The sequence below is a fragment of the Pteronotus mesoamericanus genome, unplaced genomic scaffold (genome assembly GCF_021234165.1).
Source record: "Pteronotus mesoamericanus isolate MK-2021 breed Mesoamerican mustached bat unplaced genomic scaffold, CSHL_Meso_final scaffold_21, whole genome shotgun sequence".
Classification (NCBI taxonomy): domain Eukaryota; kingdom Metazoa; phylum Chordata; class Mammalia; order Chiroptera; family Mormoopidae; genus Pteronotus; species Pteronotus mesoamericanus.
In genome coordinates this window covers 16,144,179-16,168,004 of record NW_026555310.1, presented here as the reverse complement: position 1 = coordinate 16,168,004, position 23,826 = coordinate 16,144,179, and the positions used below count along the sequence as shown (strand labels likewise).

The 23,826-nt window shown below is 38.3% G+C and overlaps 1 protein-coding gene across 2 annotated transcripts in view; it reads right to left on the bottom strand.

Moving 5' to 3' along the window:
* TMTC1 (transmembrane O-mannosyltransferase targeting cadherins 1) overlaps positions 1 to 23,826 on the bottom strand; it is a 239,540-nt gene that overhangs the window by 105,544 nt on the left and 110,170 nt on the right. For both annotated transcript variants that reach the window (XM_054591287.1, XM_054591288.1), the window contains 3 exons: positions 14,270 to 14,351; positions 12,588 to 12,691; positions 7,845 to 8,034 (listed from right to left, as the gene is read on the bottom strand). In XM_054591287.1, coding sequence (XP_054447262.1) covers positions 7,845 to 8,034; positions 12,588 to 12,691; positions 14,270 to 14,351 — 376 coding nt within the window. The remainder of the gene's footprint in view (positions 1 to 7,844; positions 8,035 to 12,587; positions 12,692 to 14,269; positions 14,352 to 23,826) is intronic.

Here is a 23,826-nt window from a genome sequence, read left to right as displayed (position 1 = left end):
TCGGCTGGGGCCAGATCATATAAAAACTTTAGGCCATTATAAGGACTATGAATGATTTTTACTATGAGAGAAAATAAGGAGCCACAGGGAGATTTTAAGTACAAGAGGGGCAGGCTCTGGCTTTCATTTTTAAAGACTCATTCTGGCCACTGCATTGAGAACAGACTGGACCATTGGCACAAAGGTAGAAGCAGGGAGATCAGGTAGGCAGCTATGGCAATAATCCAGGTGAGAGATGGCGGTGGCTGGGACCAGGGTGATAGCAATTAAGTTGGAAAGAAGTTGTCAGGTTCTAGATATATTTTGAAAGTAAAGTTGACAGGATTTATTGATGGATTGGATGTGAAATTAGGGTGAAGAACAGAGAGGAAACAAGGAAACTCCAATAATTTTGTTTTGAGCAACTAGTAGAATGCACTGTGAGAAAGAACAAAACACTCACTGTGGGGTAAACAATGAATGAGTAAGTTCAGGAGTTAAACATCAGAATGTTGAGTTTGAGACATCCATGGGGAAATTCATACTGTCCCTTCTGAACAGGTACCATATACAAGGTCTGTCCAGAAGGTATCCAGCTATGCTAGAAACATTTATTGAAGAAGATACAAGATTCAAGACACATTGTACATAGGACAATGACGCCTCCGTCCCCTCCAAGTAGGCACCTTGGGACCTCATACGGTTCTCCAAATTGCCATCAACTGTCTCATTGTATTTTCCTGAATCTCATCAATGGTCGAAATCTCTTCTCTTTCAAAGGTGATTTTAGTTTTGGGAAAAGCCAAGAGTCACAGGGCACCAAATCTGGCCTATAAGAGGGCTGAGTCACCTGGGTGATCTGATGTTTCACCAAAAAGCTCTGCATGAGATGTGATGCATGAGCAGGTGTTTTGTCTTGATGAAGCTGCCAATCACCAGTTGCCCATAGCTGCAGACTTTTGAATCATCCAAATAGTTTCTACAGAGGAACATTCAAGCTTAAAGCAAAATTTGGTGCACATTCATTGCTCTATTGGCTCAGTCATTTTGAATGTGACAGCCACACCATACTCATGCTCACTCAATGGCATCTACTGTCCCCAATGACTAGTGCAGTGAAGGCATCATTATTCCCACATGTGCATTCCAGTTCACTCTCCTTGGCTGCCAGGTTACATCAATGTTTTGCAAAAAAATTCTCATTAAATTAACCATAGCTGGACTTTTTCTGGACAGGCCTCATATATTATTTCATTTATTCTTATTACATTTCTGGTTAGAAACAAGTTTGAAGACCTTATTGTCATCATGCTGACATATAACAATGTAGGTAAGAGAGAGAATCATAAAAGCCCATATTAAAAACTTGTTTTCTTTCTAATATTCTATGCTGCCTCTTTAGGCAAAGAACATGTAAAAACAAGGAATTTTAGGATTTTATTGGGGTGGGGATGATTATCTCCAGTTGTCTTGACTACAATTGCCACCCCTTTGTAGGTCTGTTGGGCAACCAATCACTCAGCCTCCTTTGTGTTTTCCAATACAGTAAGTAATTTCCAATGGGCTTTCTGTTTAGACAGGTTTGTTTTAGCTGTTTTTATCTCTGAGAGTCCTAATCGCTTATTTCATTATTTTCTTAGAATAGGACAGAAAAACGTGCTCCTTTAAACAGAAACTTTATGTCCTAAATGGAAATAGTAAGTACAGAGTGGCTCCAGGAGTCACTAAAATGTCTTTTGACCTTTTTAAGAGTTTAAAAACAATCAGAAGCATTGTAAGTGTTAATAAATTGCTGTTATGAGAGTGTGAATCATTAAGTTAAAAGAAATAAAAAATTAAGATTACCACTCAAAAGGTGGTAATTATTTTGAGTAAAAGCAAATAATAATATAGACTATAAAATCTTGCTGAGAATCATAAAGTATACAATTAAGAAAAAGAAATAAACCCTTACTGATGTCTAAAAAGGCCTTTTTTTCCATTATGTAACCAATTCTTTCATTAATAAATTCAGCAAGTCTTTTATAAGGTATAAACATCAGAGGGGTAGGTAAATCATTTTCCTATTAAAGAATGTGACTTGTGAAAATGTAATTGCCCTGTGAAGGCAAAGATTAAAACAAACTATTTCATGGTGTAAAAAACTCCAGCCAGGCCTAGATCAAAAGCCAAGCAAAGCACCTCAGGTATAACTGAAGTGTATATTACACAGAACATAAGGAAGAAAGATTTGTATAAGGTTCAGATTGAGTACAAGGAGAATGACTTCACAGGTGACATATTAATAATGGACAAAAAAGAAAGCCTTGGGAAGGCTTGCTCAAGGGCCTCTATTTTCAGGTAACCACTGAATTAAGAGTTGCATTTCTAGTGTCTATTCTGTTCTGGTACTTCTCACTGAGGGAGATGGGGAAATCCAGCAATGACACTAAATTTTCAGAAAAACAAGAAATGAAAACGATTATTTCTTACATCCTGCCTATCTTTGCTAAGCTTTCATATACCTGTAAAGACATCTACAATATTTCTATTGTTTGGTGTTTTAGGTGACAATTCCAATGTTTATTTGTAAATAAGTCAGTGACATTTGTCACTATTTCCTTTCCTTTGATAAAAATTCACTTTTTAACTAACAGAGTAGTTTTATGTTAGGATTCTGTGTTTCTGACACATTTGAATATGCCTACTTCCAAATTCCAAAGTAAGCTAAAGCATTAAAAATTTGTAAATGTTACTACCATCAGTTGTTAAGTCAAGAATTTAACCTCTGTTACTTAGGAGGGAATAAAAGGAGGTTGGCGGGGGCAGGGTCGATCTTCAGCAGCATTACAAATATTCCTGATCATGTAAACATGCTTATATATTGAAATACATACAATCAAAAAAAGCCAAGTGGAGTATGTTTTTCATGTCTGGTTTTTTTTCCATACAAAATAGAAACAGGAACCTTTACTGTGCTCCTGACATTAAGCTGTGACAAATTCATGATCATGGTGATGATGATGATGATGATGATGATGACAATAAAGACAATAAAGACACCCGACAGGTTCTCAATGCTTCGCACATGACAGTCACTGTGCTGAGTGCCTAACATGGCTCACACTGGTTCAACCACCTGTGTCCCTAGAATAAGTCTGAACGAGGTGATTCACAGCAGGTCAGTGGCTGAGCCTGGACTGCGCCTCAGCTCAGCGCTAGTCACTCTGCTGCACAGCCTCCCCTCCTCCAGCCTCAGGGCTCTCCATGTGGAGCTTTGGGCGGTGTCCCTCCTCATGCACCTGTGGTTTGCCTGGGAGGTGGGGCTGGCTCCTATCTGAGGGTCATGAATTTAAAGTAGATTGCCAAGTGAAATTAGGGTGACAGAATGTAAGTCACAATTTATATCACAAATAGCAAAGCAACGATATAAAAGTATGTAGGAAAAGGCGATCTCAATATATCTTTAAATATTTTCTATTTTACCATGTAAATTCTATTCTGAAATTTTCCAGCACTGCATCTGATGGAGCAGTAAGGTCATTTTCAAATTCTTATCATAAAAGTGATATAAGCAAAAATCCCAGCTTTGGAGCATAACCTAAGAGCTAAAGTTGATTACTGCTACTGACCTTGAAAACCATGACCCAAGTAGCTGAGTGTTATCACATAGGTAAAAAGGAGGCAGGGGGAGAAGCCCGCTGAGAGCAGGGATAAGAGGCTGGACCAACTGGGCTGGCCAAACCTGAAACAGGGAGGCATCCCAGACAATGGCTACTGCCATGGCACTGGTGGTTGCGGCATGCGAACCCTGCCAAGATGTTATCAAGATCTCTTCCATCAGTGGTTGCAGTGGTCCCACAGCAGGGCAAATCGGATGGGATGTAAATGGGCTAGAAAAATTGGACTATGAATAGTCTGAGGAGCATTTTTATAAATTGAGGACGGAAAAAGAATGGAAAACAGGGAGTGTGCAGAGAACAGGAACTGAAAAATATATGTAGTCCAGAAATTTAAAAAGAAAAAAAATCAACATTGGCACAGAGCCATTCACCATTAAAAACAACCTACATTCCTTAAGTTCAATTTTATTTCACCACTTGGTGTATTAAAACAACATGCTTATTTTACCAGGTTTCAAAATGGCTATTCTGGAATTTATAAGTTATTCCACAGTAATCTATGTGCCACAATAAATTAACCTATTATTTGGCTGAACAAAATGCAAAATAATTTTTAGAAATCTGAAAGCATGTTCAATTCAATTGTATGAGTCTGTGGCAGTACAACGTTCTGTACCAGAGGTCAGCTAATTTATGATACAATGACGGAGTTGAATTATTGTGACAGGCTTTATGAACAACAAAGCCTCAAATATTTACAATCTGGTTCTTCACAAACAAAAGTTTTTTCCATCTCCTGGTCTATCCCATTGTACTGTATTTTTCCCCTTAAGCTGCTCCAAGTCCTTTTTGGAATGATGTAAGAATGTCAATGAGCAAATAATCGCTTTCCAATAGTGGCCCTCATTCTATTATCTCCTTGTTGGAATATGTGGGGGTTTTAATGAAAGAGAGATCTAAGACTGACAGTCGCTGTTTCCCCATGCAATAGCTCTCTGTTCCTTTATCCAGTAAGTTGATGGGGGTTGTGACTGGATTAGCATGAGGGCTGGGAGCAGGCATAAAGGGAGATCCTGAGATGAATGTATCTCCCCCAAGCGAGCAGATATTTTAGGTCTACCCCATCCTACCCCTTCACTTCCACCAAGTTGTCACTAATGGTCACCTCTATTGATCAGGCTGCAGACTGGTCCCCTGTAGACATGAAAATTTGATTTGTTCTCTGGGGCCCATAGATATGGCCTAGGATTTGTGCTGGGTTCAAGGGAATTATGTGGAATACTATGAATAGATTGGGACAAAACTGTGTACCTCCTATTAAAATTAAAACAAAATAAAACAACCCTGAAAGCCCCATACTTGGGAAAGGGGGCTCAAAAGACATCTCACTGTTTTTGTCATTACTAGGAAAGTTGGATGTCATTAACCCCCTTCTTTTTCCCTTGGGTTTTACTTTTATGAGTATCCTGCAAGATTATAAAAGCTACAAAAATGCCTCAAAATGCAGGACACTCTGTGAGAATGTAATAAAGAATCAATAACAAATAAATTACTCTTCAATATAATTTAATTGTATTTCCCTTGTAATGCAAGAAAATCACATTAGAGGACATGGGAGAAGGGCAACTATAAAGAGTAGGACCGAAAGTACTACTAACTCCTCTAAACAATCCAAATCAGACTGGCTATTTTCCAGATATATATCACAATTTATGCAGGTCAGAAGTCTGACATATAGTCTGTAAGAGTCATAAAGAAAAAACCAAGTGCATTTTCAGCCTATGATTGTCCCGATGTATAAACATCCATTCTTTACAGAAAAAAATATGGAATAATCAGACTTCATGATTTAAATATTCTTTTTCTACTGTATATACCTTCCAACAGTGATTATCCTCATCACAAAGAATAAGGGCACCTTAGTTCACTTTGAAATTCATTGTTAAAAAGGATTCAACCCAGTAACGGATTTCTAGGTTGTTCTCTGTGTTGTATTATATAAACTCATATGTATTCCTAGTGAATCAAGGAATGAACAAGGGGCATAGAATAAGACAAATTCTACATTTAAATTCTTAAAGATGCTAAGTGAGCTCTTCTGTGATAAATATACCACTCCTTGAGGTCTTAAATTTCTTATGCGACAAAAACAGGAAAAATGAGAAACAATCTCTTTTTATGTATTTATTTTTTAGAGATTTTATTTATTCTTAGAGAGAGGAGGAGGAAGGGAGCAAAAGGGGAGAGAGAGAGAGAGAGAATGAGAGAGAGAGAGACAGTAACATCAATGTGAGAGAGAAACATCGATCGGTTGACTATTTTTTGTAGCCAGACCAGGGACCAAACCTGCAAATTGGGCATGTGCCCTGATTGGGAATCCAACTGCAACCTTTCACTTTGTGGAATGACACCCAATCAACTGAGCTACACTGCTCAGGGCGACAATCTCTAAGGTAATCCTGCAGCTAGTTCTAGAGAAAGAAGTCTTAGATTCTGTGGCCTAGTTTTCTCACTACATCCCAGATGAGAGCTTGGCAAAAGTCAAACATCTCCTCTTGAGCTGCTTACTTACAGGGGTACTTCAACTGGGCATGGCAGTAGTGTGAAAGAGCTTGCAATTTGTAATGGTATCTAACTTAACTTACTTGTTTAAAGAAAGAGTTTGTTTTGTTTTTAGTGAGTGTAAAAATGTGTAAGACCAAATGTTCAAAGGGAGCTTACAGAGGGTAGGATTTGAGGGGGTGACTGGGAAATAACAAACCTGCTGTTTTATTTATTACATGTGTTGATTACATATGTTAATCTGCAGTTTTGTAAAGTCAGTTATTAAAATATAAATTAAAAAGTCAAGTAAGTATAAATACAATTGTAACAGGGTAGATCATATTATGTCCTCCTCCTCCAGGGCTCCGGTGGATAACAAAGAAGGATGACAGGTATTCTACTATTTCACTATCTTTTATTTAAAAGACTATTCTTTCTTGGTAACTTTGTCAAAAGTCAGTTGATCACGTAAATGTGAGTTTAGATATGGAATCTCAATTCTTTTCTATTTTCTTTTTTGAGTATTATTTTTCCTAAGTTTGGGCCACACTCTCCTGTTTCTTCATATGTTCAGTAATATTAACAACTAGGCATTGTATGCTATGCATTGTAGTGATTCTGTATTCTATTTTGTTCTTCTGAAATATGTTGGTTTTCTTGTTTTCTTTCATATGATGAACTTGCCTGGACTCAAACTGAAAAAGTTGTTTTTCTACAAAGAGCTGAAATTTTTGCTCAGATTTCTTTTTTTTCTGCCTGAATCTCTGGGGTATTTCTCTCGTGCATGTGTAGTTTGTAATCAGTCAATGATTTCAATGGCGGTTATACATAAACAACTTAAGCCAGTGAACTGTCTACTCTCTGCTACCCAAACTACATATGGGTTGAGGAATTCATTCAAATTTGCAGCAAATAAATAAGTCTCCTCAGGCTTTCAATTTTCTTGTGTTCCCTAGGGAATACCATGTACACATGCTGTTAGGCAGTCAGCCACGAATGCCTAGAGAGCATATTATCTTAGCCCTTACACAGTTCTTTGCTTCCAAAATATCCCTACTAAATTTCTAGCTGCTCTGATACTCTCCCAAAGCAAATCAGCCACCTCTAGCCAGTCAACTGGTTTTTAACAAAGGTCAGGACAGAAATGGGAGATGAGAAGACCCTTAGGCATCTTATCCAATTCAGTAGCAATTTTTCATAAGTAAATATTTTCAAGTTCTTTGCTGTCTTTGATCATTTTGAAATAGTTGCAGTCAATAATTTTCCTATTTTTATATCATTTTTTATGTTGTGAGTGTCACCCATCTGAAGCAGAGAGTCATCAGTGGAAGTAGAGTCTTAAACATAATTCAAGCACTTATGAATATATCATTATTATCTCATTTAACATTATATGAAATCAAACAAATTACTTCAAAAAGTAACCAACCACAGCAGGGAAAGCATATCTTGTTTGCGAGCATTAAATTTCATATCTACTTTTTACAGGGTCAGTAGAAGCCATAGAAGAAATATAATTAAGGCAACCATGGTCTTTTAAACCCATTGAGGTCTTTAAAATATATACCACCTATGAGGAGAATTTTATATACATGACATTTTTTAGACAAAAGCGTAGATTCAATTTAGACCCAGACCTCCAGCTGAGGAAAAAAAGCATTAATGAGTACAGATTATATCTCTTCAAATGCAGAGTTCATTTACATTTAAGAAAATTACCTTGAAGGCGGCTAAACAGTGCAGGCTCAGTAAGGCCATCACAACTGCCAGGAGGATGGTGGCCAAATTCCGCATGTCCCATATGGTTTCTACCAGAGGGATACTGCCGACCTGCCAGTCATAGCACAAGGTAACAGGGGCAAGCAGGAGCCACATGTTGAAGGCCAAGAGGTAGGAATACGTAAGGAATCTGCAAAGAGAGGAAGAATCGCTGAAACATGACTCAAGGACCATGACATTTTGTAACATCCATTCACTCTGTTTCTATTAAATAGCATTTCTACACTGTCAATGTTATCTTTTAGAAAAAGACAAAGTCAGAAGGAATTTCTTTAGTCATTAAATTGATCATATAAAAAAATATCTAATAGCTTCTAGTCACTGTGGTAGATGTTGGCCTTTCAAAGGTGAATAAGCGTAGACCTTGTTTCCATGACATATATTTTAAAATTATGCAAATAAAGACATTATGACCTGAAATAAATGCTGCAAAGGAAAAGTTTGATGAAAGCATACAACAGAAATGCTGCCCCATTGGATGTAATTCCCTGGATAAGAGATATTTGAACTGTCCGTTTTTAATAGTGCCCTGTAGTAGATACGAAAATATTTAATGATTGTAATAACAGATTATCATTTTACAGCAAGTTGATTCATACTGAATTACTTCCAAAAAATCAAAATAGCTGTGGTAGGGAGATAAAGTCTCTTATTCACAAATGGAGGAACTAGCCTTCAACAGGAGGCAAGGACAAATGTCCTTGCTAACAAGAACAGCCAGGTGGACCCCAGGAAGGAAAATATGAAGGGGGTGTTACCCTGTTTCCTGGCTGTGTCTAGGCACTACAATAAAGTGGAAAACATTCCAACTGAACTCCTTCCTTTCAGGGTAGAGAAAATTGAATTTATTTAAATTTATTCAGTCAATACAAATTCATTAAGCACTGTTCTTGACGCCTGACAACTGCAGAACTCTCAGCACATCACAAACTGTACCCTCACCTCTGTACTAGGAGATAACCAAACCCTAGCCTTGCTCCTAGCAGCATATGGTTGTATTCCTAGATGGTCCAGCCTCCCTTTAAAACACTTGCCTGAGAAAACTCATCACTGCCAGAATTTACCGTTTGTTCTAGCTAACACCCAAGGAGAGGCCCTTGCCTTCCCTTTTTTTAGGGTGTTTACTACAAGGGGCTTACAGTCGTGCATATGTACGTATTACAACTCAGAAGTGTCTTTGTCAGGGACCTGACAGCTACTGCATTAAAATGCCATCATCAGGAAAGACAGCCAGTCTCTTTGGGAGGACAAATCTTCACCTCAAATATTGCCAGCAGGCTCAGCCAGCCAAATCACAGCACAGTGACCAGTCTTTGTCATTTGTCACCTCTCTGATTCTGCTGAGCCCCAGTTTGGCCCCCTCTTTCTCCCTCTAAAGCGTCCAATCATCTGTGCACAAATCAGAATGGCACTCAGCTCTTCCCCTCGCTGTCAGCTGTTACTGAATAAAATCTGTTTTCACTGCTTTAACTAATGTCCAGCTGTGTTTATCTTTGACATCCGAGATGGGATTAAACAAAAATCATTAGATAATTTCCTTGTTTTTTAAAGAATGTACAATCCAATAGGGAAAATAAGATGCACAGAATTAAAGAAGCAGAATGAGTTGAAGCACCCTAAGAGTGCAGATTGTGAAGAAAAGTCCTTGGCTATTTCTCAGATTCTTCTGGAAGGATTCTTGGATTGCAAAGTGGTTTGATGAGAGAATTTCTAAGTCACCTTCCAGTGTGATGAATCTAATCTCCTTGAATTCCTCTCAATGTGTAGCTACTAATTTGGCACATCCTTCTCAGACTTTCCCAAATGATTTCTTTCCCTTTCCTTTTATTCCTCCACGGTTGGCAGTCAAAGATGATTAACAATGATCAGATGAGGCTCAGGGATGGAGATTATTTATTGGCCCAACTCTCAAGTCCAATCAGGGAAACAGGTTGAAGGAATGGGGATACTGTAATAGTGTTTCCCAACATTCTCCTCTCTTATTTTTAATAAAATGGTAGTGTACCAACAGTGTTGTCCATGCTACAAGCTTTATTACTTAACAAAAATGAAAACAAAAAAATTGCTTTATCGCTTTTAGGCTTGGGCCTGTGAAACTGTCTTATGAGAAGTCTAACGTCATAGAAGGATGATGGGGTCACTTTGTGCTTCTATTTTTCACTGAGCTACTACACTATCTACCTCCCCACTCAGGAAGATTCCCTGTGACAGCTTTAAGGAGTAAAGCTGAACCATCAAATTTAGCAGGAAAATGATTCAGCTTTGTTGCTCAGTTACACTCCAGGTCTTAAAAATTACTTTGAAAAATAGCATCTCTTTTTCTTGATATAACAGTTATAAGCAATGATTGTAAATGGCTTTAAAAAAAATTAGGTCTAAAGCTAGTGGATAGATCAGGCTAAACTGGGTGCCTAGAACTCACTAATTGAGTTTAACATCACAGAAAGCAAGACTGACAGCTAGATGTCCTCGTGATGGACTTAGGTACCACCACCTGTGAAGGAGACTTGTCAAAAACAAACAAACAAATAAATAAATAAACCGGGACCTGATTAAGCCTTTTATTGCCAGGTTACATCAAATACAGAAAACACTGCAACATGCCAAATGACACCACAAGCATGCAGTATGCAAAACCCAGGATGTTGCAAATTCCCAAGAAGAAAGGATGGCAGTTTCTTTGACAAATAATGGGGGTAGAATGGGAGTAGGACAGGTGGCAGAAAGAGGGACACCTATAAATTATGAGAGGCTTAAAAGACATGTCAAACAAAGTACAGATTTTGTTTGGATGCTAATTCAGACAAATAACTATTAAAAATAACCAATTATGAGACAGAAAAAATTGAAACACTCATTGTCTATGATACTAGAGAACTGTCGAATTTTAAAGTATGGTAATGTATTATGGTTCTTTTTTTTAAGGGTCCTTGTCTTTTAGAAATAAAATATATGTATATAAAAGGAGATGCTATCTGACAGTGGCTTCAAAGTGAGAGACTGGAAGCAAGGAGAAAAAAGTGGGTGCGGGTGTCACTGAAACAACTGGCCATGAGTTAATGATTGTTGGAACCAGATAATGGGTATGCAGAGGTACTTAAGCCATTTTCTCCACTTTTGTACAGATTTGCTATTTTCCATAAAAAATTATATTTTTTAAACTGGTAGAAAAGGCAACGAGAGAATTGAAACAGGAATACTTCATTATATTATGTCTAGTTGCAGCTTGACTGTGACATAGCTGCAGATGTTATGCGGAAATCATTATTGGGACATTAATTTCACATTTGCCCTAGTGCTGCAAGTTGTCCTCAGTTTCTCATATTTTCTAGTCTTACAATATCATACTAACAAAAAAAAATCAAATATAAAGAATATTATTTTTAAAAAGTTAGAATTTCCATATCATTAGATTTTTAAAAAATGCTCATTATTGTTTACACAGATTGTAACTCAAATAGGTTTAAAAAGTAAACCACAGACTAAAGCAATGTTCTTTCCTATAAAAATACATTTGCATTAAAAGGGTAAGTTGACAATTTTGTAAATTACTTAGTCATCATGCAAAAGAATAAGCCGACATTCATTCGATGTTGAATATCATATGACTTCTGAAGGTATATGCAAGATTTTTTTAAATGCATATACATGTTGTAAGTAATGAAAACAATTATGATACATTATCTGCTATAAAAATGGCTTAATCAATTGTGAAGGTATCCTTTTTGAGTGGAAAATGGTTTTTAAAGAAAGTAAGAAAAGATTAGGAACAATAAAAAATATTTACAAGACAAAGAAAATTAAAAATTTAACAATCAATAGATATAAGGTAAATGAATGAAATACACAAAGATCACTGCCTGGCATAAAAACAAAATTCAGCAATGTGTTATCCCTCAGAAATACAAGTAAATCAAAATATAAATGGCTACAGAAGCCAAGTTTTAATTTAAGGACTATATATCATTGCAAAGCTCCCAAAATTAAAAATGGTATTAGATGTTAATTATATAAAACTATAAAAATTTAAGAACAGGGCATGGTAATGTTTAAATATTATAGCAACAATATATCCTGAAGGACATATATTAATATTGTCAAATATATTTATATCTGAAAGCCTCAAGAAGAACATCACAGCAGACTGAACAGATAAGGAATTAAAAATCTTCTCAATGAACGAGATTCACTGATTAACATCCCTTCCTGATTCAATACTTCTAAATCTCTTAAGGACACATGGTAAGATATAATTAGCTGTATCTTAGCAACAACTGTTGTTCATTTCTGTTTGCCACTTTAAACCTCCCCACTCGTGTCAATCTTACAAACTGTTATTATGTCCAATCAACCTCTATACAACTCTGTGCATTGTTCTGTAGTATTTGCCGCACAGGCCGCTTACTAGAGACTTATTATTGATGATGAGTGCTCAATAAAATACTTGTTGAATAAACATCCACACACACACACCCCTATACATACCACTATGAGAACAATAGCAATAATATGACAAAATTGCATAATTTTTTGAAAAGAATTCCAAATGTATGAATAGTAGCTTCTCCTCCCCCCCGAACCTGAAGAGAACAAAACCTCCCTCTCTTTAAAATCCAACTTATCACTTAAGATTACAAAACAATTTAATACCAGGTAAAGCTAAAAAAGTGTATTTCTACTAACCTTGTAAGAATGTAAGGCGAAAATGAAGCTGGATTATCTTGCTCTGAAAAGAGGGGCATAGATCCTCCCATAATCCACAGACGGAAGTACAAAACAACAATCACCTTCAGGGAAAAGGAGATTTGGTAAGAAAACCATCACTTGCTGGGGTATCCTGCTTTCTGAAGGATATTTCCAGATGCTTTACAAATATTTTGTTTTACAAACAGTTTTCTAGTGAGCATCTCTATAAAATGTTAACATTTAACATGAGTTGGAAAAATGGAAGCAGCAGGGGAGGGAGAAGAGTGAATAATGAAAGTGATGAGGGAGGGGCAAGCAAACTCTTACTACTAGCTGTCAGTCTCAGGCACTCACTGGGCAACTTGCTGCTAAACTGTAAGATCCAGGAATTGAACCTGTGTCATTGGTCTGCACTGCCCAATTTCATAATCATCCCACTCACATAACCTCAAAAAAAGTTAACTTACATATCACAGATAATATTGCTGAGTCCTGAATGAATACATTTGGAGATGTTAAAATTCTTGAATGCCGTGAAGTAGAACACTCGTGAAGGGTTATTTCAAGAGCCCCAGGGAGTGTTTTTTGTACCGCTCAATGGAATTTTATCACCCACTGGTGTTATCCCGCTGCAAAGATATTGGGGGATTCCTTACAGACATGTTTTGCCCCTTCTGCTGAAATTGTCCGGTCAAAGCACTCTACCTCATTCAGTTTTTTCATGCTTATCTTCCTTCATAAACATACTTTTGGGTTGAGAAAAAACTCACATTGTTCACAATAAATTCAAAGACATTTTCATAAGTTTCCTGTCAAAACTTACAAATTTTGACAGGAAATTTATGAGACACAGCAACAGCATAAGAGATTGGTCTCCTAATCTCCTTGAACACAAACATTCAGCAACACAAAAGGATGATTAATGTGACAGTCACCAATGAAGGCCACCAAGAATTCCTACCATCTTTGTATAAGCATGCTGCTCTTCCTACCAAGAAATGGAATCAATTGTCCCACGCCCTTAAATCTGGGTTGGTCTTGTGTCTTGCCTCAACCAACAGAATGCGGTAGAAGGTATACTGTGTCACTCCAGGGCCTAACCCTACAGAGGCCCTGGAACCTCTGGTTTGTTCTTTGAGAACCCTGCCATGCTGTAATGAAGTCCTAGCTATCCTGCTAGTGACAGCGATCACAGGGACGGGCCCTAGAAGATGAGACACCACAGAGAGACCACCAAGCACAGTTGATGGCAGCATGGATTTAAGTAACCCCAGTAAAAATCACAATGAGCAGAACCATCCTGCTGGATACTGCCCAAACTATAGCACTGAAGGCAGACATATGGTAGTGGTTGTTCGAAGGCACTCCATTGTGGGGTAGTTCGTGTGCAGCAATAGATCATTGATACAGTCAGGTGTGAAACTCAGCCAAGACAACATCAGCACAAGGAAACTTGAAAAGTACTGTAGTTCACACTGTCTGTGTCACGGAATTCACCTATCCCTAGAATTCTTTCACGTGTACCTTCTAATGCTTTGTAACATTTATCGCATGTTAATGCTTTGATCCTAAGGTGAAGTTGTTAGACTCCGTTGCTGATTCTATTAAAATCTGGATCATGCCTCTGAGCTAAGTTAAAAATATCTTATCAGATATTTCAAAAGCTTATATATACTTACATAACTTATGACCAAAATGGCCCTTTTTAAGAATGGCCTCATGGTAAGCAGGAAATTTCTATTACTGCTTGCTGTCAGATACCTGAAACAGGAAAGGAAAAAAAGTCTTAAATAAGCGTCAGAGTCAACCACACATCAACATTCTCCTTTCCCTGTGAACATGATGCAGCTCTGAAAAAGGCCGGAAAAGGCGGAAGCTAGGAGTATGGCTTCCAGAGCCAGACCACCTGGGTTTCAACGCCCCCAGCTCTGCTGCTTGCTGTCTGGAAGACTTTGGGCAAGTTTCTTGACCTTCTCGCACATCTATTTTTCTCGCTTATAAAATGGGGTATAATCACAGTATCTGCTTCATAGAAAAATTATGACTAATAAATGAAATAATAAATGGAACAGGACCTACTAGCATCATTAGCTCTAAATATGACTATCCTATCTAATCCCAACGACCCAGGCATTCTGGCAACTATGCTGGTGACAGGGATGATCTTAAATAAAATAGCAGTTTATTTACCTACTACATGTAATTTGAGAAGTACAATGTCTTCTACCCACAAAACATTCTACAAATGTCTTAACCCTGACAGCTGAAGATGCAAGGAGGTGTGACTTAACCAAGGTAACAAAGTCAGTAAGCACTGACGGTGGGACCAGAGCTCCCCCACATGCAGTGGGTAATGTTCTCACCCACCTACAGCCTTTGGATTCAAACTAGATTACAAGAATATCAGCTTCTAGAGGAGCAGGAACCTGTGTAGACCCTGCACTTGCCAAAGAGCACTCACTTCAGTGAAGTGCGAGCTCCATATATCCACATATGGATAGCTTGCCTTGGCAACATGTATCTTATTTTGCCATGTACAATGTGTATGCACGTTTTTGGCCCAAAGTTTCAGGAAAAAAAAATCTTTTGTTTTAATTTTTTAATTCAATGTTTTATTTACTTATATTTAGAAACAAAACTGATTATCTTATTCTAGGGCATTATTTGGCATATGGATATGACTATTGCTTTCTAGAGTTACACTTTTAATGCATAAGCATAAATAAACGAATTAAAATATTTATGTAGATACGCAATTCGTAGCACCCATGTATAATGTGCATCCTTATTTTTTCCTCAAATATTTGGGCAAAAAAGTGTGCATTATACTCCGCAAAATATGGTAATCAGCTGGTTTTAAAAAAGACAATGAAAGGGATGCAAGAAAGGGCTATTAACAAGCCCTAAGCAAAAACCTAAAGCAAGACATTTTCACCTACAAGCAAATTTCTATGAAGTACAGAATGGAGGGAAGAAAGTCAAATCAAATAGCATCAACCAGCAAGGATTTTCCCACTTATCCTTATTACCTTTACCCTTTTTCATTTTTTCCTATTACTCTTTTTAATCCAATTTCTTCTCAAAGAATTTCTCCCCAGAATCTCTAAGATTTGCATTTGAATAAGGCCTTCTTACACAATAGAACTATTCTACAGAACAGGGATCCTTTTGTAAAACCTGAGTGGGTTAGTATCAGAAAGAAATGTCCACCTTTACAATTGCTTACAAAATATATGATGTAGTTCTTCTGCTTTGAATGCATGGATAAAAAAATATGCCCAAATGGCACTGTAAGGAGGTGACAGTGTCACTCAGAGGCAGGTCTCTTCCTTTTTGCTTCCCTTTTCCTCTCCTGGTTTATAAATAGCTGAGAATCTCACCTTTCATGCATTTAATGAGTGGAGAAAAGGTGAGCCCCCCAAAACTACCTCGAGTCAGCTTTTTGCAATCTCTGGACTGGATCCATCCCCATGCACTACATTTACATCCTTTCTTCTCCCGTAGCTCTCAAAAGAGAGCTTGGCAAGGAGGAAAGCCAGGGACGCTGGTGACTCTCACAACACAGGTGAATCACTCAAGTCCCAAAATAGGCTTCCGGAAGTCCACCACATCCTGAAGCTGTACACGAGATTTTGCATACGTTGCCATGTGTGTATTTCCCAGAGCCCAATTCCTTAGCTTTGATATTCAGCGTTAATTTGGTCTGTGATTCCCAAGAGATTAAATCAGTGCTAAGCATGTTCTCTTAGCTCTGCCTTTACTTTATCGTTTTCAGAATAACTCAACAAGGACCAACCCCGGATGTGTCTGCTATTCCCTAACGAAGCTAAATGGCTGCAGGGAGGGGAATGGCAGTGTGGGCAGGAAAAGGTGCTGGGAAAGGCTGGAGTTATAACACATCTGAATGAAAAAAGGGCTTCCTGGATTGGTCTGCCTTTGGAAATTTCATTTCTCAGGTTCCCTCAGTTGCTGGTTTATTTTAACACAGTGCACAACTTAGGTGTGGTTTCCTTTCTGTAAAACAACAAACCATAGGGTTTAGGAATCTTTCCAATGGTAAGCTTTAGTAAATTCATATTTTGTTTCACTGCAAGCTCACTATGATGGTTATTTCACTGAGTTATATTTATAAGGTATCCCTCTGGTTTAGAAATTCTTCCTCCATAAGAAATTCCATTTCCTTTTAGACACCAAATAATTTATTCTTAAAATGCAGCATCCCAAAGCAACGAAAGCCTAGAATGATACAGAGGGCAGTGGTTGAAAAAATGACCTTCTTTCAAGTCTTCTATTTTTAGTTGCTTGCCAACATTAAATAAGGAAATAAGCCAAAAATAACTTAGTCCCCTTCCTTGATAAACACAAGGTCAGAGGCTGAGATTCCCTAGGCTCATACAGGGACCATCCCAAGGTCGAATGCTCCGTATGCCTTCCTCTTCCCCCACTCACAGCAAAATTGGACAAGGGAATTAACTCCATTAATCAGTCATCTATGTGTGGCTTGTGAAGTAGACACAAACAATAACAAATAATAAAAATAGAAAAGAATTAATATGTACCTAAGTGATTACAACAACACTATGAGGCAGAACATTATAATTCCTTTTATTTTTTACAGAGAAGACCAAAAAACTAGAAGTAATACTTAACTATTATATCAGAGTCTCTCAGCTATTCATTCCAACCACAAGCGAAAGTATCTGAAGGGGTTTATATGGCACTATGCAAATGCCGTCACTGATTTATTTTCCCAGGAAAGTAAAGATAATCCCAACAACAACACCAAACCACTGAGGAAGCCATTAGAATGGAAACCAAGGGCTCAGTGTCCTATTCTTGTGCTTCCGACTGATTTGTTATGTGACTTGGAACAAGTCTACAGGAGTTCCTGGTTGGTTGGTTGGTTTGTCTCTTTATCAATGAAAGTTGGACTAAATGGTTTCACGGTCCCCTTCAGGTCTAAACTATTGTTATATCTGGATGTTTCACCAACTGATGACATCATAAATGACAGCCAAAGAAAAAGAGAAACCTACTAAAAAAATTTTTTTTAAATACTCAAGGAATTAGGAGGAAGCAAATAGTAGTTGATCACCTACCACCTGAGTAGGCTCTTCGTAATTTGCAGTTGCATATGAAAAAATATTTTATTTTGTAATTTTTTTATTGAGGTGATATTGGCTTATAACATTATATTAGTTTCAGATGTGCAACACTGTAAATCGACATCTGTATGTACTACATTATGCTCACCACCAAAAGTTTAGTTTCCATCCATCATTATAAAATTGAGCCTCTTTACCTTTTTTGGCCTTCCCTCCACTCCTGTTCCCCTCTGCTAACCACCAATCTGTTGTCTGCCTCTATAAGCTTGTTTTGTTTGTTTTGTTTTCATTTTTATATTCTACATATGAGTGAAATCATATGGTATCTGTCTTTTTCCACCTAACTACTTCACTTAGCATAATAACCTCGAGGCCCATCCATGTTGTTGCAATAAAAAATTGTTGTGACCTAAGTTTGGGGAGTTACAAAAGAGAAAACAGACCTAAATTGAAGTCACTTGTGTTAAGCCCATATGCCAAACCAGACTTGATACTACCTAATTTAATTAGAGTTTCAACTTTCCCCAGGAGCGGAATCTTAAATCAGTCCATCTGGTCAGCACTAGTGAGGTAATCTGTCTGACAGACCCTTGCTTCCTCTAAAGGAAGGTGACACAAACAATCCAGCCTTTGCTAGGAACTTCCTAGTTCCACACCCTTCTGCCTTGACGTCTTTCATTTTTGTACAGCTCCTAGAAGCTCCTTTGTATTTATTTGCTAGATGGGAAACTGCCTGATTTCATGAATCATTCAATAAAGGCAATACAATCTTTAAATATACTTAACTGAAATTTTTTTTAAACAAGGATATTGGCATTATCAAATTCTGCATTTTTAACAATTTGTGGTTTTGGGCAAATAAAAGTAAAAGAGCAAGATTATCTAACGTAAATGCCCTAAACTGTGTTCCTCTATACCCCAAATTTTCTATTTTTCTGACCCCAAATTTTCTCACTGTTAATATCTACCTTTTCAGTTGGTCATCTTTAAATAATCAGAGCTAAAGGTGACTTCTTACTTAAGGACACCCTCCAGAGCTACTCAGGCCTCAAATCCAACAGAGAAGCCTCAGCCGAGACCAGGACAATGGGGCCATCCTGAGTCACCCACCCATAACCCTGAGTGTTAAATGAATGCTTATTATTTTAAGTCCCTGAACTTTGTTAATACAGGATTATTGTGTCAATAGATAATTGATACAAATAGTAGGATGATCAGTAAATGCTTAAGGACCCAAAGAGAATTTTAAAACTATTCATCTGCCTCCAATCTGATTTAGTAACCTGTTAGACAAGAGCAGGTAAGAACGACAGGCTCAGTACAAAAGGTCACCAGGGTGGAAAGCCCCAGGTGCCTAGCAACCGACCACTGTGGGTATGATCTCACCCCCAGGGTGACCCTTCCTCCCCTAGCACATCACTGGTCATGCACTTTAGACCCCCTGACTTTTCATAAAGCTGGTAATGTGGTTCGGACCCTCTCCGGACCTTTCCTCCCCTGGCACGCCACTAGTCATGCAGTGCCCCCACAGAGGGGGATTAAGGGGGCTGGAAAATAGCCTCATCTGACTCCCACACAAGCCCTCGCGTGGTCACTTCCTTAAGTATTAAGCCCAGCGATAACATCTAGGCCCAGAAAAGCAGCAGGGCCAGGTGGGCTGATGCCATGGCCGACATCAGGACCCGCTGCGATGACTAATGATCCCCTGCCCTGGTGCTGTCCAGACAGAGCAGACCATGACCCTGTGTAGGCACACCTGGAAAGCTGATGGATATTCTATTGAGATCCTCCCCTGAGACCTCCAGATAAACACCCTTAAGATGAAGGACCCAGCATACTCACTCACTCCCTGGGGCATGCTGGTGCCTTTCCCTTTCTCCCTCCCTCAGACACGTTCTCTTTGCCTTTCTTTCTCCTAAGCTCCAAGGGCCCTTCTTTAGTCCTTGTAACTTGTTTTCTGAGTCCACACAGCCCAGCTGGCTCACTTCTTCCATGGCACACTTCTTCTACTCATGTGACTTTCTAAATAAACTTCTGCTTGTATTTGAATTCTTTGGCTCTGAATTCTTTTCTTAGCCAAACTCAAGGACTAAGGTCTAACATTCTCATGCAGGTTTGCCATTAACAAATCAACCCCCTTTTTCTGTTTTCCTTACCTAATGCTATTCCAGGGTCCAAAATAAGAGGGCTACTTCAATGGTATTGTGTCCCTTACCTTAAGTCCTGGTGGTTTAAATGAAGATATTATACTTTCCAGCTCTTCTCAGGATCTCCTAAAACCTGATAATTTTTGCCTTAATACAGTTCCAGTGGCAAAGATCTCAGAAACAAAGAGTTGTTACTATTTAACGTACTGATAAATTATAAAAAGCTTTATACCAAATTCCTTCTAGAACCTCAGTCATATTAATTTAATTTCTCCTTCTCTAACACAGTAATAAAGAAGATCAATAGTCACATATTATGACCGGAAAAAAATTGAATTCAAAGCTTTTTAGAAATCTGCTTCTCTTTGAAACACAAGGAAAAGATTTTTCAGTTGACCACAGTAACAAAGATAAAGCTTACATTAGAAAAAGATTATAAGCTTAACAAAAGCAATAAAAGAAATTTAAGTGGGGTGGTTCTCTAATGCACTCTCCTTGAAACTATAAAGTGCTTCATCTAAATCTTAATAACCAAAGGCATTCTACAGAAAAGCAGAACAACCTTTGATGTCTCCTTTGATATTTAAATGTAGATTCTGAAGAGAAAGAATTATTCTAAGGACAAGGATGCATTTCTTAGTTCTATCTACTCAGAAGGCCAAACTGACTCTCAATACCCCATTCCATAGCTGTCATAGAATTTTCATCCATAAATTTTAAACTCTTCACCGGTATGTTATAGTACTTACAAAGAAATATTTACTTAGATTATCACATATAAGATGGTGGAAACTAAGTCAGCAAAGACACAGGGGAATATGATGTTAGTTCTCCTAGGCGTTTTGAAAATCAAATTTAGCACTGGAAGGACTCAAAACAGCTCAGGCAGTTTTATAGGTGAGAAGGAAATACAGTATACGAATGTTGACTGACTTGCAAAAGGTCGCAGTCCTTTGGTGTCAAAGGTCAATGAGTTTAAGCTTCATTAATTTAGTCAGATGGTCTAATTTATATTCTCTCTACATGTAATAGCTAAAATTTAGTTTTGGTGTTATCTTCCTTTCTGTCTTTAAAAGCCCCAGGTAAGTTTCAATTAATTAATTATACGGAATACTTTATACATTTAATATGTGCCAGTCACTGTGCTAAGCACATTACCTTTTTAATTTTATTTAATCCTCATACCAGCTCTGTGAGTCCATACCTGTCCCCATCTTGAGAATGAGGCTGAAGGAGGTACTTAGGATCTGGCACGTGGCAGAGGTGAGACTCAAATCTAAAATCAAAGCAACCACCACTCTATACAGCATACAAATAAAATGGAGCTGGTTTATTCAGCAGTTTCATCATAGATTATTTATTAAATTGCATTTCTGCATGTTAACCTCACAATTCTATGCAATTAAAAATAATACATTCATCAGTTCGTACAGCCTATAATAAGACCTATAATAAAAATTCTTTATGTAAATAAAACTAAGCCAATGCACAATTCTTAGGGTTTTTAAGAAGTATCTTTTTAGCGCTGCTGGTTAACATGCATGCTCCCTGTGCAGTAAGCTGATTCAGAAATTCTCAGTAAGAAAAGATGACTACAAGGAGAATATGAACAGAGCTGAGAGCGTGAACTGTGCACTGTGGAGTGAACAGTCAGCCTACCCCACAGAGAGGAGCAGCAAACAGACACATAAAGTGGGACAGATAAGGATGCCCCAAAAGAATGACCATGAAGCTGACACCTGAGGAACATGAAAGGTGAATAGGTGAGCAGAGAAGGAATAAGACACATGTATGAAGGCCTAGGAGTGAGCAAGGGCAAAACAGTACAAAGGAAGTAAAAGTTCACTCTAGCTACAGGGTCTAATAATGGCAAAGTGGGGAGCAGGGAAGCCGGAGAAGCACACAGGAGCCACTTCACCATGAGCCTTCACACCTCATCGTGGAGTTTGGACATTATTCTCATGGTGATAAGCAGCTAGTGAAGGGCTGTATGTACAGATGACCCAATCCAACTTCTGGCACAGCAGTGTCAGCACTGCATGACATTGGTACTGTGCCCACTCTGAGGTCTAAAACAAAGAGTAAAGAGCCCAGAGGCCCCAATGGGGAAATAGTGAACAAAAAGTATACTGAAACTTTCTGAGATATCAGATTCAGAAACAGAGGAGAGGTTTTACTCCACGTTGGCAGAGAGACCTTAACATAAGGATAAATAAGAAAAGCATGTGTTGGGGAGGGAGTTGAGGGGCTGATGGGGAAGGACGGAGAGATTGAGCAAAAAAGAAAAAAAAAGAAAAAACTCGTGGACAAGGAAAATAGTGTGGTGATCGCTGGGAAGAGGGTGGGTAGGGGAAGGTAGAAGAGGGTAAAGAGGCGGTAAGTGGTGACAGAGGGAAACGACTTGGGGTGGTAAACACACAATACGGTGAACAGACGGTGTCTTGTGAAACTGTGTACCTGAAAACCTGTATAATTTTGTTCATCAGTGTCACCCCAATAAATTTAATAAAGAAGGAAAAGAAAAAAAAGAATGTAAAAATAATAAAATTGCCTGAAAAAAATAATAGAATCTGGCACATTGAAAAAGAAGAAAAGAAAGAAAGAAAGAAGCAAAGCATGTGTTGTTATACTTATTTTGCAGCATGATTTGGCTGTTTTTACTTAATGTACTTTAGTTTTGTGTAGGTTGGTCATTAACTTTATGGACTTACAGAAACTTTCTACTAACCAGAATATTTAGTTTGCCAATATAAGAACCTGTTACAAGAAGATGCATATTGTATATTTGCATGGCATTTTCTGTGTCAAAGGGCTTTTCAATCCAGGCTAAAATTTAATCCTTGAAAGATCCATATAAGGTGGGCATTAACAGAGAACTCTGGTCTCACACTATGGATCCAGGATTATCAGTGAATCCCGAACCAGAACTGAGTCTTCTGAGGCTGGTTCCATGCCTTTTAGCTGTACATCACGTGGCCTCCTCTTCCACCATGCTGTAAGACAGCATTTGTTTTGTATTTTCTCTCTCTCACTTTTTTTTTACCAATCCAAACTTGTTGTACACCAGAAACCCCAAGGAATCCATGCAAATGAAATCACTGTGACTTGCAATACACATTTGTGCACAATCACAAGTAAACTTTTACACCAAGAAAATGATTAAAAAGAGTCAATGATGACATAATAATATTTTCTGAATCTCTTATTGGAAGATTTGTGAGGCAGGATAGTTAAGAAGCTAGGAAAATTTCTTGGCAAATGGATGGGGAAACTGAGACACACAGTTAAACAGACAGCTGAGTGATATACAGCTAGATAATAAATCCCAAAGTCTTATTTTTCCTCACCAAGGACACTTTGAGACAAATGGTTTACACATTCCAGACCAAGAGATGACAGTTCCACCTCAGTCCAGATATCTATTTGGTGACATTCTTTGAAGGTGAAACCGATGAGAGGATGGCCACGACCCCTCTTGTCACTGACTTTGGTGCATCGGCACACCAAAAAACACACCTGGAAAGCTGATGAATGTTCTATTGAGATCCTCTCTTGAGACCTCCCCTAAAATTCCCACCTTTACAAAACAGATAAAAACTCTTAAGACAAAGGACCCAGTACATGCTCTCCCTGGATGATGTCTGCACCTCCACTTTTTTCCTCAGGTGTTTCTTTGCTTTCTTTCTCCTAAGCTCTAAAGGTTCCCAGGAGACTTGCAACCTGGGGAACATCAGTCAGTGGCAGCTCGTCCCAGACTAACTCCCTGAACCTGTCTCCAAGGGCCCTTCTTATGCCTCTGTACCTTGTTTCCTAGTCTACACAGGCCAGCTGTCTCCCTTCTTCTGCCTCTGACTTTCTTCCTAAATGGCCAAAGCAGACTTTCCTCAGCTCAGCTTTACCTCATGTTTCCAAAGGGCCAATGCAGGCCAGTCTAGGCTCACTCTTGTTGCTCTGATCTTGCATCTTCTGTCTTAAGCCCTTCCT